General features: G+C 36.9%; 1 protein-coding gene across 3 annotated transcripts in view; it reads left to right on the top strand.

The window, feature by feature from the left end:
* LOC126272879 (exportin-6-B) overlaps positions 1 to 18,903 on the top strand; it is a 303,000-nt gene that overhangs the window by 167,964 nt on the left and 116,133 nt on the right. For all 3 annotated transcript variants that reach the window (XM_049976134.1, XM_049976114.1, XM_049976125.1), the window contains exons 7-9: positions 366 to 547; positions 10,941 to 11,156; positions 12,999 to 13,107. In XM_049976134.1, coding sequence (XP_049832091.1) covers positions 366 to 547; positions 10,941 to 11,156; positions 12,999 to 13,107 — 507 coding nt within the window. The remainder of the gene's footprint in view (positions 1 to 365; positions 548 to 10,940; positions 11,157 to 12,998; positions 13,108 to 18,903) is intronic.

Below are 18,903 nucleotides of genomic sequence, written 5' to 3'. Positions count from 1 at the left end.
AGCACAGATGATAGAGCACTTGCCCGCGAAAGGCAAAGGTCCCGAGTTCGAGTCTCGGTCGGGCACACAGTTTTAATCTGCCAGGAAGTTTCAACCTCTGTGAAGTTAGGAAGAGAAGATGGAAGTGCTGCCAGGTAGAAACTTAATGCTTGCCTGTATGGCTCATTTCAACTAAGGGAACAGATTCTAAGTTTAACATATCTCACTTTAAATTTCAGAAATTGTCTATTAATTATCATCACTGTTGTTGTTGCTCTTATTACTGGGAAATGTGTACCATTTATTTGTCTGAAGAATTGAGAAAAATTATTTTTTTGTGTAATACAATAACATTAACACCATATTCTTTTTTTCTTTCTTTTTAGGCTTCATCTGCACATGAAGGCCATAGTGTTGGAATGCTGGCAATGGCTGCAATAAATGAAATAATGTACAAAAATTGCATACCTGTCTCTTGTGAGGATTTTCTTTTGGGTGTTTTTCAACAGGCAATGCATTTAATGAACAATATACTGCAGTCAGGGGGACTTGAGCACTTAGAAGAAAGGCAAGAACATCTAATTACTTTTATTACAATAACAGAAATACCAAAATGAAAATAACAAACAAAAATGAGAAAAGGCAACCACTTGCCTATTGATTATTGATGTGTGATTGCATAGGTATTTTGTCGTTAGCACCATATCTTCGAGGTTCCACAGCCTAAGGTTTCTGAGTGACAAATAAACAAGCATAACATCACAGAGACATTCCTAGGTTTCAAGCTATTGCACTTTCTCCAATTTAATACACAGCCACAGTGGCACTCAAATACAGGGTGATAATAATTAAAATTCAATTTTCAAAACGCTGTAGAAATAACACCACTGGTCAGAATGATGTCAAATTACAACGGAATATTATCAGAGGAGGAAGAAAATGTATGGCAGAAGGAAAAAAAGTGTGAAAATTGATCAGTAGGTGATGCTGTATGTGTCAGAATATCTAAATAAAAACACCTGTCATGGGCATGGCCCATTGAAGTTGGTATAAACACGCTGGGTACACGGCTTTTGTGTCTGCAATGTTCGCCATGACTGTCTCAATGCAGAATCGCACTCTGCTTGTAAAACTGTATTACAGGAATGATTACTACCCACGTTGCTCTGCATAAGTTCCTGACATTGAAGGGTTTGAAAATAGCTTTGGTTTGATGACTGCCGTGGATCTGGAGAAAATGATTCAGACTTGAAAAAGATAGTTTCTTTTGCTGTGCAACCTGGTAGAGGGAGGAAACGAATTGATTTGATGTCAGTGGAAGCAGTGGCCCCAACAATGCAGGAGGAGACGAGTGGTGGTGTGCAAACATGTAGTGCACAGAGAATTGCCTGAACATTGAACATACCTGTGAGCACAGTGCATAAAATCCTGCAAAATATCCTTATTTGGTATCTATTCAAAATTACCCATGTGCACGAGTTGTTTCCTGTTAACCTGCCAGCAAGAGAAACCTTTGCTTTACAATTTCTTGCTCGCATTGAAGTGGACAGTGATTGGCAGTGGAAGATTCTGTGGACAGATGAAGACCACTTCCATCTGAAAGAATATGTCAATACACATAATTGATGAATATGGGCAGCAGGAACTCCACACGCAAATCGACCAGTACCGCTTCATCCTGAAAAGGTCACTGTGTGGTGCAGATTTATGACATCATTTATCATAGGGCCATATTTTATCGAAGAGACAGGTGTTTCTGGTCCTGTTACCTGTACCATCACTGGTAAGCAATAATAGTGTCTTTTGCATAACCATGTCATTCCAGCTCTCCAATAGCATGGATGGGATGATTTTATGCAAGATGGCACACCTCTGCACATTGCAAATCCAGTTAAGCAGCTTCTCTGCTGAAGCGCCATTTCGGAAATGCTAGAATTATCAGCCATCATTTCCCTACAGCCTGGCCACCCTGATCACCTGATCTTAATCCGTGTGACTTCAGGCTGCGGGGGCTATGTGAAAGATGTTGTGTTCAGTGTTCCAATTGCAAACTTAGCTGCATTGAAGGGACGCATTGGGCAACACATTCTGAACGTGACCCCGGAAACACTTCAGTCAGTTGTGGAACATGCTGTTTCTCAGTTTCAACTTGTTGCAGAAAAAAGTGGGCAGCATATTTAACATGGTTTGCACCAGTCACACAGAAATTAATTATCCAATTTGATTTTGATTGATGCTTTTTATACGGTTTTTGGCCTCAGGACAATTAAAAACAAATGTGAGTGATGCTTTTTATGTGGTTTCTGGCCTCAGGACAATTAAAAACTGATTTTTCCCATACGATGTGATATGATCTTTCAGTGGTGGATGGGCTTACATAACTAACAGTATCACACACGTACGCCTTAGTCATTGTAATATGATTCATTTGTTATTTGTAGTCAACCATTATTAAATTTTGATTCTTATAGCACTATGTATTGCTACATTTTGTAACTATTTATTTTTCTTCTGCTATACGTTTTTTCCCTTCTCCGATAGTATTCCGTTACAATTTGATGTCATTCTGAGCAGTGGTGTTATTTTTACGGCAGTTTGAAAGTTTAACTTCAATTATAATCCCTCTGTACATCCACCTGTGACTGGAGCAACTGTGCATGGCTGTAAAATAACAGGCCTGATGCTGTCGCAGAATATGTACGCATGTGCTACAAATGAAAGACCAATAGTTGTGAAGTCTGAAGCTTTTTCAGTCAAATGCAGTATCCCTGGTGTCTCTAGACAAAACATTGTGCCATGGCCATCATTTGCACAAGAACTGTTATTTTATTTTGCTGGAAAACTGATACATGTATAATAGAACAGCAAATTATCATGAAGTTTCACATGAAACTTCCAAAAAGAACTGCTACTGAAACATATCTTTAATTAAAACAAGAGTAAGATGAAGACTGACTATCATGTATGAGTGTTTTTGAGTGGTTCAAACGTTTCCAAGGTGGCAGAGAAGACGCTGATGATGACTGGTGCCTGGAATGCCCACAACCTCAATAATGGATGAAAATACAAAAGTAGGTAATCTGATATGATCTTACCTTTGCTTGAGTATTCAACCAATTGCTGAACTGCAGGAATTGACAAAGAGTGCATAAGGCAAATTTTACATAATTTAACATGAGACAAGCATGAAACTGGTGCCAAAAATTCAGCCAATCAAACAGAAAGGGGTTTACAAAAATGTTTGTTCTGAACTTTGAAAATGATTCTGATTTCGTATAAACAGTGATAATATGCAATGAATCTTGGTTTTTCACTTATGATTCAGAAACTTAGCATCAGTCTAGGCACTGTAAGGACCCAACTTCCCTGAGAGTGAAAAAAGCTCAAATGAGCAAATTGAATTTCAAAGTTACGAGGACAATTTTTTTTTCCTTCAATATTTGTGGAATTGTGTTCCTTCATTGGGTACATTAAGGTCATACTATTAATCAGTATTACTTCCTTGATGTTCTGCTCAACTCCATGAGAAAATAAGGAAAAAAATGACCAGAATTGTGGAAGAACAAGTTATGGGTTTTGCATCAAGACAGTGCACCGGCTATGCCGCATCATCTGTTAAGAAGTTTGTAGTGAAGTAGAGCATCCCATTATTAGACCACAACTTATTCACCTGACCGAGCACCATGTGACTTTTCTCTGTCTCCCAATGTCAGATCAGTATTAAAAGAATCAAGATTTCACTCTGTTGAAGCAGTGAAAGAAAAAGTAGCAAGTGTCATCAAGGAGCTCTCTAAGCAAGACTTCCAGACTGTTTTCATCAGTGGAAGTGAGCAAGACTTCCAGACTGTATCCATCAGTGGAAAATTCACATGGAGTGTTGTAGGGATAGAGGAGGGGAGTACATTGAGGACGACAATAAATATTACTGTGGAACCCTTTCAGTGTATGTTGCGAACCTCTTCACATTTCATAACAATTCGTAAACATGTGTTCACAACATTAATATCATTTACATGTCCTGGACTCACTGAATTGTAGCTATTGCTCGTTTTAAATGTACATGTTGTGTTGGGAGCCAAAAGACTTGTTGTGGATGTACTGTGATCTAAGACTCATCACATACCAAACTAAGACCTATGTCAGGTTCATCAATTATGGCTCTGTTGTCTCAATTTTTACGGCTAATAATATATTTTGTATGAAGTTGATGAATGAAACTAACTATAAGAGTTTCAGCATACCACTAATTTTGACTTCGTCCACAACTGTAAAGTTGCTGCTGCATCCATTTGTGCAGGAGGTGAAAAATATCCACCTTTCACAGAGGTTTCCAAACCACCCTCATGTCCCAAAACTTTACCGTTTCTGCTCCATTAATGTTTACACCATTGTAGGAGAACTGAATGTTAATTTTGATGGAATTTGTGTAATAAGTTGGATGTCCAGCACTTCATTGCAATTGGGAGTCAATATGAAACTTCCTGGCTGATTAAAAGTGTGTGCTGCACCAGGGCTTGAATCCAGCACCTCATATTTTGTGGGCAAGTGATCTACTGAGTGAACTATCCAAGCACAACTCATGATTGACCCTCATAGCTTAATTTTTGCTAGAGTGAGAATGCATTCTGGGAAATAAATCTATTATCTGTGAACAAAGAATTGATCATAGTGCTTGTATTACCACATACACTATATAGTTTGTAGGATCTCCAGATACCAGGCATGTTACTTTAATCATCAAACAATCCTCATTCACTGTTGGAAAACGGCTGTTTTGAAACTTCTTCACGTATTACATCCACAGTGTTTACATATCCATGTTTGTCCTGTCTGTTACGTAAAGCCTTCCCATCTTTCACCAGATCCTCCTCATGGATAATACTGAAAAGAATTTAATTAATCCATTTTTTGTTAGTCTGTATGGCTATATGCCCCCCAGCCTCCTTCACATCAATTTCATGGTAGTTTTTATAATACCCACAAATCTTTGGTGCCTTTTTAACTAATTATACATTTGTAAGCTCCTTTGTTATTCCCCTATAAGTGACTCAATTTTAGACGGTATGCACATCTAAAGTTCTTGTTTTGCTGCTATAGATGATAGTGGCGGTGCACATTGGTGAATAACTTTATTTCAAACACATTTTTTTTTGGGGGGGGGGGGGGGGGGGGGAACAACGCACACAACAGCCCTTACATTTTGTATGTGGGAGAAATTATTGTAGTGTAGTTTAGGAGGTGATGAGAGTTCCAACTGTTTCGAACATCCTCCCAGCAAATAACTGCAAGTCAGCGTGATTACCCACTTCCCTCCAAATATTTCACAACTCATGTGCTACAGTGAATTGATGACAGAAAGTTAACCAATATTTGTGACAGTATTAGTGTCAGGCATGTGTGAATGTTCTCAGCCAAAACTCAATTAATACTGGGATGTCATTTTTATATTTAAATCAATTAAACTCTCAGAAAACTGTAACAATATCTTTTTGTACTACCTCGATTGTTGCGAGTCAAAGGTAAGAAGTAGCAGAACAACTCTCATATTGAAATAGCATTTCTAATTATAATATTTTATTGCTATTCTTCACTTGATGATTTAAGTCAACTGGTATTACTGAGTAACATGCAGCAGTTTCAAATCGCTAGGAACTGTGTTCAAATGCACATCTGACATACTGATTTAGGTTTTTCATCTCTTCATATGAATGCTGCTTCCTTTAAAGTTGCTTCAGCTGATTTCTTACATCAATACTTTTCCAGTTCAAGCTTGGAATTAATCCTTAATAATATTGCTGGTAACCAAAAATGAAATCCCAATCCTCATTTCTGTTCTGAAATCAGTTTTGGAAAATAATATAGTGACACATCTATTATCACTAAACGTAGCACTCAGGTTGTCATTTTTGCTATCAGTATTTGATAAAGTTGTATTTATGTAATGTACAGCACTACTATAAATGATTCATTTGTTTTCAGAACACTATGTTTTGCAAAGCATTACATGTACAAATATAATTTATACATGAATAGAGACATAAACTCATAAAGTATGCATTTTGCACTATACAAATGTTCTAAGAGTGCCCCTCTGGTCACAGGACACATGTCCAAGTGGAAGTGGTAGTCTACATCTACACTCTCCAAACCATCGTGAGGTACATAGCAGAGAATACATCCCATTATACCAGTTATTAGTGTTTCTTTCTGTTCCATTTACAAATGGAGTGCAGGAAAAATAATTGTTTGAAATTTTCTGTGCATGCAGTAATTATTTTAATCTTATCCTCATGATCCCTATGTGAGCAATACATAGGGGTTGTAGATTATTCCTGGAGTAATAATTTAAAACCGGTTCTAGAAATTTTGTTCATAGCCTTTTCTGGGATTTTTTACATCTGTCATCATGTGACACTCTCCCACAGATTAATCAAACCTGTGTTCATGCTGCCCATTGCTGTATACATTCAATATCATCTTTGTGTCCTACCTGGTATGAGTCCCACACACTTAAGCAATATCCCAGGATGGGTCGTACAAGTGATTTGCAAGCAACCTATTTTATAGACTGACAGCACTTACCCAGTATTCTACAGATAAACCGAAGTCTCCACGTGCTTTACCGAACCTGTGTGATCATTCCATTTCATATTCCTACAAAGTGTTACACTCAGTTATTTGTACGAGTTGGCTCATTCCAACAGTGACTCATTGATATTACAGTCATAGAATTCTACATTTTTTTCATTTTGTGAAGTGCAAAATTTTACATTTCTGAACTTAGTAAGTTGCCACTCTCTGCACTACTTTGAAATCTTACCAAGATTTGACTGAATACTTATGCAGTTTCTTTCAGATAGTACTTCATTATAGATAACTGCGTCATCTGCAGAAAGCCTGATTACTATTAGTATTGTCTGCAAGTTCATTAATATTCAACTTGAGCAGCAAGGGTCCCAGCATATTTCCCTGGGGTACACTCAAAGTTACTTCTACATCTGTCAGTGAATCTCCATCCAAGATAAAATGCTGCATCCTACCTACCAAAAAGTCCTCAATCCAGTTACAAATTTCACTTGGTACCCTGTAGATCATACATTTGACAATAAATATAGTTGTGGTGCTGAATCAAACACTTTTTAGGATTCAAGAAATATGGTACCTACTGATTACCTTGACCCAAAGCTTTCAGCATATCATGTGACAAAAGTGCAAGTTGGATTTATATGATCGATGTTTTTGAAACCCACGCTGGTTGGTATTGAGGAGGATATTATGTACAAGATACCTCATTATGGATGAGCTCAGAGTATGTTACAATTCTACAATAAATTGATGTTGAGGATATTGAATGGTATTTTTGTGGTTAACTTCTGCCCCCCACTAACAAAACTGTAATTTTCCCAATTAATTGTTGGATGAGTTAAGTGTCCACCAGTGATTACAGTATGACTGGGGAACTTCAGTACAAGTGAACTGATGTTTTCTCTAAAGTTTTTGTTTACATCAGGTGATGAGTCGGGTGGGTGACCCCTGATACTGAAACTTGCCCAAAAAATCTCACATGCAGCTTCAATCTCTACCATGATGGATTTGAGTTTCTTGTCTACTGCGATGAATACCACACCTAAATTTCCCATTTGACGATTCTTTCAGCATGAATTTAAATTTTCCTCCAAAATCTCACTTCTATGAATTTCATGTTTCAACCAGCTTTCTGTAGCTAGTATCATGTAAGCTCCACTGCTTTTCATAAGTGCTTCAAACTCTGGCCTTTGTTGCGAATGCTTCAGCAGTTTACCATTAGGATTGTAATAAGATCACCTGTGGGAGGTATTTCTTTCGTCTCACTCTGATACATCTAGGTTTCCTACAGCTATCATTATCTGGATAGGATGGAGAGTTGCCTAACTTGAAAATCACTAGTGTGCACACTACACACAGTCAGCTACCTGAGTTGCAGCTTCTGATGTGTAGTGCTTACCTGACCCGTTTAGGGGTCTTTAGGCTAATTCCCTGTGAGAATTGAAGTGAATACACAAAAACCTGTGGTAAAAACAACTAGTTTCATAAAACATTTTGAGGTTTTTTATTGTTACTAGCAAACTAAAAAACAAGTTAATTTACGACAAATGCAGATAATGTATGGGGTTGCTACTCTTTAAGGGAAAACTAGATGTAACACAAGTTGTTATCTAAAAGAATCTGCTACAGTAGCTGAAATCAAACAATGGAAAATCCAGGATGGAATTTTTTCCTTCTCATAATATTGTTACAGTAGCTAAGTCAGAAATGCCGATTTACTACAAATGCAAAGGACAATGGTAGTTTCCAAAAATTTTCAATAACACATGTTTGTTTGCATTGATATACAATGTAATTCAGGGGTGACATATTCTTTGGCAGAACTTTGAATCAGAAATGCTGCTAAATAAATTACATATCCAAAACACTCATGCCAGTAACTTACGAAACTATAGTTTCATAAGTGTCCAAAAATTCACAAAATAAGCTCTTTCTCATGTAATTGTACAATGAAATTAGAGAGAGATAGTTTTGAAGGAGGATAGGCTTGCTGACTCAAAAATTTTAAGTTTAAACCCACAATTAAAGATAATGGTATGAGTTATCGCGGAACTCACAAATGTTTGAAATTTCAAAATATATAACATATAAACGGGTATTGATACAATCAGTGAAAGACTAGGCAGAAATGACATGAACAGTAGAATATGTTGTCTAGAACTTTGAATTGGCACGTGATCTTGTACTTGTGGTCTAACACAAAGGAAAATTCATAAGTCTGCTTTTATATATAAATAAATACAGTAGAACCCCTCTAATCCGACCTTGGTTGGTCCGTCACTCCAGTTAGTCCGACCATGCTGAGGCTCACAAGCCTGTGCCGACTTGTCACTGACTGGACGCCTGTCCGGCCATTGTTGTGGTGTCTATCGCTGTGCATATTGTTATACTGTATGTTATTGTGCAGTTTTATCCTTTGTTGGGATTAGAAAATGTCATTGTTTGGTTTATTCCGTGTTCTCTACAGCACCTATCACTGTAGATTCACCCGGGAGGGACACTGCAGATAAATCTAGAATAGCATTTGCTAAACAAAAATGTATCACCGACTTTTTTCCCCAAGTAATTTGTTTTCGTTTTTACTGTAAAAACAATGCATACAGTATAATCATTTCTTAGTTTATTCATACGGTAGTTTATTTCTTTGTAAAAAATTTCTTTTTATATACAGTGCTGTAAACATTTTTTTGTTTACAGTATATATAATTCATATGTTATTAAGTACAGTACAGTACAGTACTGTAACTTGTTTGTTGTTTTTCTTTTGAAAACCAATACATAATATAGTGTGTGTAGACGATTTTTAGTTAATATATTGTTTAACACTGTGTAAAAGACATCTTTTTATATTACCGTAGACGTTTTTTAGTTCTTAAATCATTTAATTTTTTTGTACTAAATGTCTTTTTATATTTTCTGCAATAAATATTATAATTTTTGGATAATCCGACCTTTTGTTCGTTCCGACCCTGGTCCCGGTCCCGAAGGTGATGGATTAGAGGAGTTCTACTGTATGCGTATCGCCCGGATTTTTCTCTTAGCTGTTTCTGTGCGTACTTTTACATGAGCAGCCGAAGAACACTGCAGTGTGAGTTTATCTCAATCAAAATCACTAAAATGTGCACCACCAACAATGCACGTCCTGTTTGCTGCAGCTAACAGTGCAAGTTAAGTTTGTTTGACATCTTACATTAGCAACATCCTATTAGTAGTCAACACTGCATCATTGATGCATTCTCTGAGCTGTTCCCGTGTTCTTGGCAGTGGGTGTATGTAAATACGGTCCTTGATGTTCCCCCAAAGGAAATAGTCAAAGGCATAAGGTCAGATAACCTGGGAAGGGAAAAGAGGGGAGGGCAAGGGCAAGGGAAAAGAGCTACATCAGTCCAACTATGCAGAAATTTGTCATTTAGGTAGCAAAGCTCCAATAAGAGGGTGCCCAGCCCTGTTGGAAGATGATGATCTAAGAATCAGTAGTCGTGTGTGTAAACGAGCACAAATGCAACATGTCTAAGTATGAGGTACCCATTCCAGTCTTGTCACAGAAGAATAATGGCCAATGCCACTTTGTCTGGAACACTGCACAGAAAACATTAACCTTTGATGAATCTCATTTGTGTGTCATAATTTCATGAGAATTTTCAGTCTGCTAGACACTCTACATTGTACTTATTTAGCTTTTCAGATAAATGGAAGGTTGCTTAATCGCTGAATATCACCTTAGAAGTGAAATGTTTGTTCTCAAGTGCTTCCTGTATTGTGATGCAAAATTGAAGGCAGCGGTGATGATCTTCCCATTTTAATTGTTGCACTATCTGCAGATGGTACAGTTGCTTGGTAAGCACTGTCACAACGTGTTGAACACTGTTTGTTTCCATATTTCAAGTTCGTGGCTTGCAGGGACTGTCGATTTGTTTGGGCTGTGTATTAAAATTTCCCACACTTTCTCCGTGGTTTTATCTGGCACGCTTGGTCAACCAGTAGCTTTCTGTCTGCAAGCACAATCAATGTCTCTGAATTGCCAAGACCTGCAGACAATTATCAATTTACATGATGGTTATTTTCCATAATTCCTTCTGAGTGCCCACTGCACTGTTGTAACAGATAAACGTCTCACATATTCCAACACTCACCAAAACTCTTTTTCTTGTTTTCGTGCCATAATGTAACGCCAACTGGCAGACACAGTGCAAACTTGATGAGTTTACAGTTATATTCATGCATCAGTCATACTTGCACATGTAATACTTTGGAAAATATTGAACTTTGAAAACAAATGGGTAATTTATAGTAACCTTGTATAGTAAACAAGTTTTTACATCATAAACATTTGTGTTTTTAATTTATGTTACAGTTCTGTTCATCTCTTTTTTCAGTTACCAAGAGAAGATAACAGAGTTTCTCAGAGTTTTTGTTGGCTTACACCTGCGACGCCTTGAAAATAACCAAAAATTCTCTTTATTGGACTTTTTGTCAATGTTATTCAAGTATACATTCCAACAATCAAGTCTGGAGCATTTCTCTAATTGCCTAGAAGTATGGAACATCCTTCTGGGGCAGCTGGATACAGGGACTGAAATGCTTACGACGACGTAGGTATATTGAACACCATGTGTTCAGTAAAGCAAGTTAACTCCCATCTAACAGAGCATATGACAATTTACTTACAGATTGCTGTTTATATAGAATTATCTGCTACATTTGCAAGTTTTACAAAAGTGAAAAATTAAAATCTGTAGTAACTATGAAGCAACACACTAAAAGTTTTGTTACAGTGTTTCTATACATGGCAGTAAAGAATAATCTGCATATCATTTACCAGAATGCAACATTTGAAACAAAACTATGTTGATGTCTCTTTTTGACCACCATAATTGATATGTTCAACTTTAAAATATATAGAAAATTGTTACTTGTGAGTGATATTCATCAACTGCATGGGGATCCAATTGTCGTAAATGATATCTCTAGAACCCTAGTTGTTGTATGAATTTGTCTGAACCTGCAACAAAATATGGGTGCATTCTTGTAGAACAAACCATTGAAGTGAAAAATGTATACTAAATCCAGATATGTAAAAGCAGGTGCAGCTGGTTGTTTCCTTGCGGGGGAAGTGTATGACATTTTATCAATCAGAAATAACTGAAGCCTCAAGACATTGCAGATAAATCTGTCACCACAACCAAGATTTTTGGGTATGGAGAAGGGAAACAGGGAAGTAGTAATGGTACACCAAGTGCCTACTCTCTGCCACATAGCAGAAGAGCAGACAAGTTAATATTATATTGTTATCAAGCTCTGAGTTTGTCAAGTCTATAGCTTATCAGGAACTTAGTTTAAAATCAGGTGCAAAATTTGTACCCAATAAACAGACAGACAAAAACAAAGTACCCTCCACCACACATGGACTCGAAAGCTAGTTAATATTACAGTGTCCTCCAGTTGTGAGCTATGTTGAAAATTTCAAATCTCTACCTTACGGGCAAGCTAGTTTAAAATCAGTTGCAAAATTTGCTCCAGGAAAAAAAGAAAAAGAAGAAGAAGAAAAGAAAAGAAGGGAAAAAAGACAAACAAGAACCAGACTTAATAAAAACATGTTAATAAGTGATTGTTTCTTTACATATACACAAATCTACAGTGGAGCACCGGATGTTAAAATTTAAAACCAACAAAAAATTGATCTTCAATGCTACATGTAAAAAATTCATATTTCAGTAAGTAAATATGTACATTTTGAATGTACCTTGTGTTTAGAAATATACATTCCATTCACATCGCCTTGAAATAAGATACATCATTTGTCTTTCCATTCAGTTGACTCGCGTGTATTGGAACCATTCAAATGTGGTGGGTGAATGAAAACATTCATATAGCTGATATGGCTGCAGAGACTTGTTTCATAGAGTTGTTTCATTCGACTGAACGACCAACTGAAGAAAAAACAATTGACTCAACAATCAATTGTTACAAACAAGTGACTGTGTCATCACTACTGTATTCTAACAACCTCTAACAAGTTATTAACAAACTTACTCTTACAGTGGATAAAACTATTATTGCCAGAAACAAAAATCTATCTAAAATCCTTTCAAAACATAAATATTAAACACGTTGTAACATAATAGAGGTATATAGAGACAGAGATTCAGTAGGGAAGTTTCAGCTAGTTTGTTTATTCATTTTGGTGTAAGCAGTGGAATGTGAAAACTGTATGGAGGTTGGTTGGACACCATTAGACTCCACAGACAATGTCAGTGGGGGAGGGGAGGGGGGCTTTGTAATGTGTAGAAGCAGCCTTAAGACTAACTAGAACATGGTGGGAAAGGAGCACCCGATATAAAAAGTTTCAAAACATTTAATTATCATTATTTAAATCTGTGTGCAAAAAACTTGTTTTATTTTATGGAGAGTGTCCAGATGTATACTTTTTGCAGGTTTCATGCAGCCTTGCTGTCGTTAGTGGAACAGATATTAAGAAAAATACAATTTAAATTTAATCAATGTGAATTGGAAGAACTGGATGATAAAACTCTGGATGATGATGTAAGTTGAGTAGTTTCATAATTGTGATACTCTAATGCAATTTTCCTTTCCTATATAATATTTGTATGCACCTGTAATACACTGATGAGAGAAACTGTGTTAAGGATGAGTAAGGCATGTAGAATCTCCTCATTTCACAAACATTCGATTTGGAGGCATCTTTGAAAGTCGCACAGTTAGTGACCTGGAAATATAGCATGTATTTTTTCAAAAAAATGTTTTTATGCTTCATGCCTGAGGACAAAGCCTTAATACATTGAAATTGGCCATTGAAAAAAAAGTGATGATCAGGGTGTTTTTTGACTGAAATGTTTGCTTTTGCAAAACTTCTTGTTTCCATTGATAATCAGCAGCATATTCCTGCCAGTGAACAGAGTGCTCTGATTTGATGTGTTTCTGTATATTATTTTTATTTTCCCACCAGATTCATTAATTACAAAATTGGCCGAATATTGATTTCAGACTTTCATGGCCATTCATAGCTGTCGGACCCATACTTGACAACACTACAGATAGAAATGTGTAAGTACATTGCATAGAAGTAGAGCTGGAAATATATCTATTCACAATTTACGGGAAATCTTTCAGCCTGATCAAAATAAGTTGGCAGGTTTTGTTTTCACGTCACTAGAGTAAAGAGTGTGGACACTATAAACTGTTAGTCAGTCCTGACTATGGATTAATCTACCTTAAAGCTACTAAGTAGAAAATCATCAGTCTTTTGAGATACAATAAGTTGTACGTACTTCTCGTCCCGTCTAGATTGTGGGACATGACACATTTCCAGATTGTTGAATCAGTTATATCCAAACTGGAAGATTTTGCACCTTGTCCACTCTTGGGAAAATTTCTCATATGCCCAGGTTGTGAGAGTCATAATTGATTTCAGTGATGACCAGAATTACCTTTTCATTCAATTCAAAATTGGAAAGAAAAATGTTAAGCAGTGCACAGCTCAATACATTCAGTAATGGCTACCATGCAGTTGGTTATAAACAAGGTAGCACAGGATTGACATTTATCAGTATCTGACACAGTTTAAAACATCTGCCACCTATAACTGCCATGTTAAAGTGTCCAGATTCACTATTTTTCGTAGGACTCCCATAAATGGATTTCATAAACCAATTTCCAAATTCTGCATCACCGTTTTTGAAATACACTATGGTTTTCATGTTATGTCTTGTTGTTAATAGTTTTGAACTTGTGTGGTCAGTGTGACTTTATTGTGCAGTGGATGAAAAGTAGAAATATGTTAGACTACCTTTAATGCATAATTGATCGGCCATTGTGCAGACTAGATCAGAAAGCAGAACAGCTGATTTCCAGATATACTATTTGACGGATCTATCAAAACCATTTCAGCCCTTAATATATAAACAAGGTAGTGAAAAACAGTTTCTGATATTTGGTGTTGATCTTCCAAAAGTTGTGTCACATGTAAATGTAGTGATTACAGCAACTTTTGAGCTTTAGCTAGCAGACAGATGTAAATGTACCTTTGTTCTAAGATGTTAGGTCCCACAACTTAGTATTACATTGCATTATGTGACATGTATAAAGACCATTCAACCACCTAGAACTGATGTAGTACTATAGCATCGAGTGCAGTGCTACATTGTTTGTTTGTATACTTTCTGTTTTGCAGATACATAGTTAAGTATTATTGTTTCAAATCAGCTTCACTAGATGATATGCAATACCAATGACTGAAAATTTGCTACATTTTCAATATTTATATGCAGAAAATAAACCTGTTTCAAACCATATCTTATAAAATAGTTTATCTGACTACAATTTGTTATGAAATAGGAGAATGAGGAAATATTGTGTGTTTGCATTTTGAGGCAGAATTTGCATTTATTGCAAAATGCGAATTTTTCAGGTCCCTTTCATAATATACTAATTCGTTAATGAAACATGTCAACAATCTATTGCAGTTTTGATAACTGTAGAGATTTTCACTGTGACAACTTTGAAAAGAAACAATGGAAAATCCAGGATGGAATGTAACAATATATGAAAAGGATAGTTGTTACTCAAAATATAGCGGAGGTGTTGAGTTGTAGAAAGGCACAACCAAAAGACTGTCAGAAAGTTAGCTTTCGGTCAACAAGGTCTTTGTCAAAAGTAGATAACATACTAATTAACATGTATGTGACCACAGTCCCTGGCATCTAGAGCCAGACTCTGTCTCTAGCTGCCAGAGACTGTGGTCGTGTGTGTGTTAATTGCGTTTGCGTGAGTGTGTGCATATGTGTATGTTGTCTACTTTCGACAAAGGCCTTGTTGGCCAAAAGCTAACTTTCAGACAGTATTTTCATTGTGAGTTTCTGCAACTAAGTATCTCCACTATATGGTGAGTAGCAACTATTGTTTTCATATATTGTAATATTGACAGGAAAAAAAGATTTACACTACCTTATAGGGAATCTAGAATTGACTTGGAATTGAGTGAAATAAAACTAACATACTGAATAACCGGGTCTTCTGCCAATTGTTCGCACAATTCTCACACAGTATTATGACAGTGTCACTCACTGTCTTCTTCAGGTGTTCCCTGAGACTACTACTTGAATGGATTGGCTCCATTATTTATGCCTGGATGGTGCTAGGTGCTCCATTTTCAGTCCACGCTGTGCCAGGCACTCCTTTTGGGATCCGCGCCTGCCAGGAACGGCTCTATTTGTCCTCTCTTACCTGGTGTCATGCCTGTCGCCTGATGCTCAGCTCACATTCGTGTCCACGTGTCATGCGTTCTACCCACAGATTGTAGCTGCGTTGGCTGTCCTCCAGTTGTCTTGGGCATCGTGTGTGAAGTGCTTGCCTGTTGGGGCAGGCCTCCAGTGCTGTACTTCTCATTGGGCGCTCCAAGTGTTCAGTCCTATGTCTGCTGTTGTTGGGACTGTCCAGTGATGTGTCACCTCTAACCTGTAGTGTCTCCTGCTGTGCCCAAGGGCAGTTTTCTTGATTTCCACTCTAATTCTATGTATCATAGAATCTTGATGTTGTTTCTGTTGTGTTTTCAGGAGCTCAAGTGATGCATTCTAGGTGGGATGAGCTTGTATCCAGTGTCACAATTGATGATATTCTCAGAGGCCTTGAACTCAATGGATTCTTTTCTGACACTATCCCAGTATCTCAGGACCTGTGTCTCAATGTGGGTATAATTATAGTTCATCTAATGACTGAGTTGTAGACAATGCTCTGCTATTGCTGAATTGGTTGCCTGTCAGTCTGGTATGCATCCAATGTTCTTTACACCTGATTTCCACAGTCATGTTGGTCTGGCCTATGAATGATATCCCACATTGGCATTGTATATTGTAAATACCCAGATCATATTAAACTGATAGTTCAGTAATTTTCACATATGTCAACACCTGCTTTCTTTGGGATTGGAAATATATTCTTCTTGAAGTCTGGGGGTATTTCACCTGTCTCATACATCTTGCTCACCAGATGGTAGAGTTTTGTCAGCCCTGCCTCTCCCAAGGCTGTCAGTAGTTCTAATGGAATGTTGTCTACTCCCAGGGTCTTGTTTCAACTCAGGGTATAACCAGAGTAATGAAATTTATTTCACCTCTTGTATCTGGCTCTTTGTTGATATAGTTCTATATTGCAGTAAGGGCTCTGACTTGAGGCTAAACAAACCAGAAATATTAACAACCACCTTTTAACAAGAGCATAAGTTTACAAAAATGTACTGGAACCCTGGGAATATGTCTAGGACTCATTTGTGCCAAAATTTTAAGTTCAAACTATATTGAATTCTCATCAATGTAGGTTATCCACCAGCAGTATAGAAAAGACTATATGTAAGCTAAAGATGTACACATGGTGCATGTAGAAAGAAATTCATCGTTAAGATGAGAAGTGTACTTAAAAAGACAGTTCATATTTCAGATAAGTTTACTGACATACGAATAAAAAAAAGGTTTATATATATAAAAAAAAATTAGTTCATGGTTTAATGCCAATTAACAAGCAGCTCACACATTTGCAGATTAAGCCATTCAGTTTTATTGTGACCTATGGTAAGCATTTTTCACACACAGCATATGCTTAGCTGTGTCTGTGACAGTTTTAGGAAAGACATTTCTTGACACATCTGAACATTTTTCAGTATGATTAAGTGGCATTTGGCTTGAATCCTTTCTTCATATATATATATATATATATATATATATATATATATATATATATATATATATATATATATATGAAGAAAGGATTCAAGCCAAATGCCACTTAATCATACTGAAAAATGTTCAGATGTGTCAAGAAATGTGCGAGTGACAGGTGTACACTCGCACACACATATCCATCCGCACATACAGACTGTGTATGTGCGGATGGATATGTGTGTGTATGTGTGTGCGAGTGTACACCTGTCCTTTTTTTCCCCTAAGGGAAGTCTTTCCGCTCCCGGGATTGGAATGACTCCTTACCCTCTCCCTTAAAACCCACATCCTTTCGTCTTTCCCTCTCCTTCCTGAAGAAGCAGCCATCGGTTGCGAAAGCTAGCAATTCTGTGTGTGTGTTTGTGTGTTTTGTTAATGTGCCTGTCTGCCGGCGCTTTCCCGCTTGGTAAGTCTTGGAATCTTTGTTTTTAATATATTTTTCCCATGTGGAAGTTTCTTTCTTATTTCATGTTTTACTCTTCAAATGCAGAAAGACTTCCTCTATTTCATTGGTAACTTCACTTTGCACTCAGGTAGTTTGCAACACCATTTTGCCTTGTTTTGCTGTTTTTAGTGTTACACCGTAACCAGATAAGTGTCAGTGATTAATTTCTATTATCCATAATATGAATGTCACCAACGAAAATTTCAAGTCGAGGTTACCATTTGAAATTCACATTTCAACCACAACAGATCTGCATTTGATGCCTCATCAGTTGTTGACATCATGTAGACAATAGAGACAGTACCACTGGTTGAAAAAATAAATTTTCTTCGATTTCTGTAGACAGTGCCATCCAGCAAGCAAAAGTAAATATTCTTCCATTTTATTGAGATTGTATTTTTACATTCTAAATAAACTCTTGTTGTTCATCATCATTTGAAATGAAGTAGTTAAATGGAGAACATTCAGCATAGCAATCGTTGCAACATGAAAATGGTATAGACAGATGTATTCTCTACCTTCCTCTTATATTCTGTCAGTTGGCGTGAAGAAATCATCTATACTTCAAAGGTGGTGTTTACATTTTTGTATATTAATCATGATTAATGCCCTGCTTTGATTAGACCATATTGTCAGCATTCCTATGTTTCACAAAATTTATGAAAGAGTAAAGACATGCTATATTTTGTTAACCAGTTCACTATGGTCATGTTGTCAGTTCAGCCATAAATCCTGTGGTATTTTATGTATTTAATCATTCACTAATTCCTCTCTTTAGTAAAGCATTAATACTGTTCATGCACTTGTCATTCTGACACCATGTGTTCCACATATTTTACTTCTATTTTTGTGAAATTCCTTTTGGCTACAAGTTTGCATCATCATAAATTTGATAATATACTGTTGTTCAACAATCAATAGTACCCACAGTTTCTCTTGTTATAGGGCTCATTTATAACATGGAAAATTCATTTCACCATGTCCCCCCACCCCCTCCCCGCAGCAAGCAAGCATGCGCGCGCGCCCCCACACACCCACACACACACACAGAGAGAGAGAGAGAGAGAGAGAGAGAGAGAGAGAGAGAGAGAGAGAGAGAGAATCACCTTCACATTATATAAGAAGTTACTCATATTGAATAGCTATTGTACATTACTCTAACGACAG

Source organism: Schistocerca gregaria, chromosome 1 (genome assembly GCF_023897955.1).
Source record: "Schistocerca gregaria isolate iqSchGreg1 chromosome 1, iqSchGreg1.2, whole genome shotgun sequence".
Classification (NCBI taxonomy): domain Eukaryota; kingdom Metazoa; phylum Arthropoda; class Insecta; order Orthoptera; family Acrididae; genus Schistocerca; species Schistocerca gregaria.
Note: the sequence above shows the minus strand (reverse complement) of the source record. Positions and strands in the feature narration are given on the sequence as shown.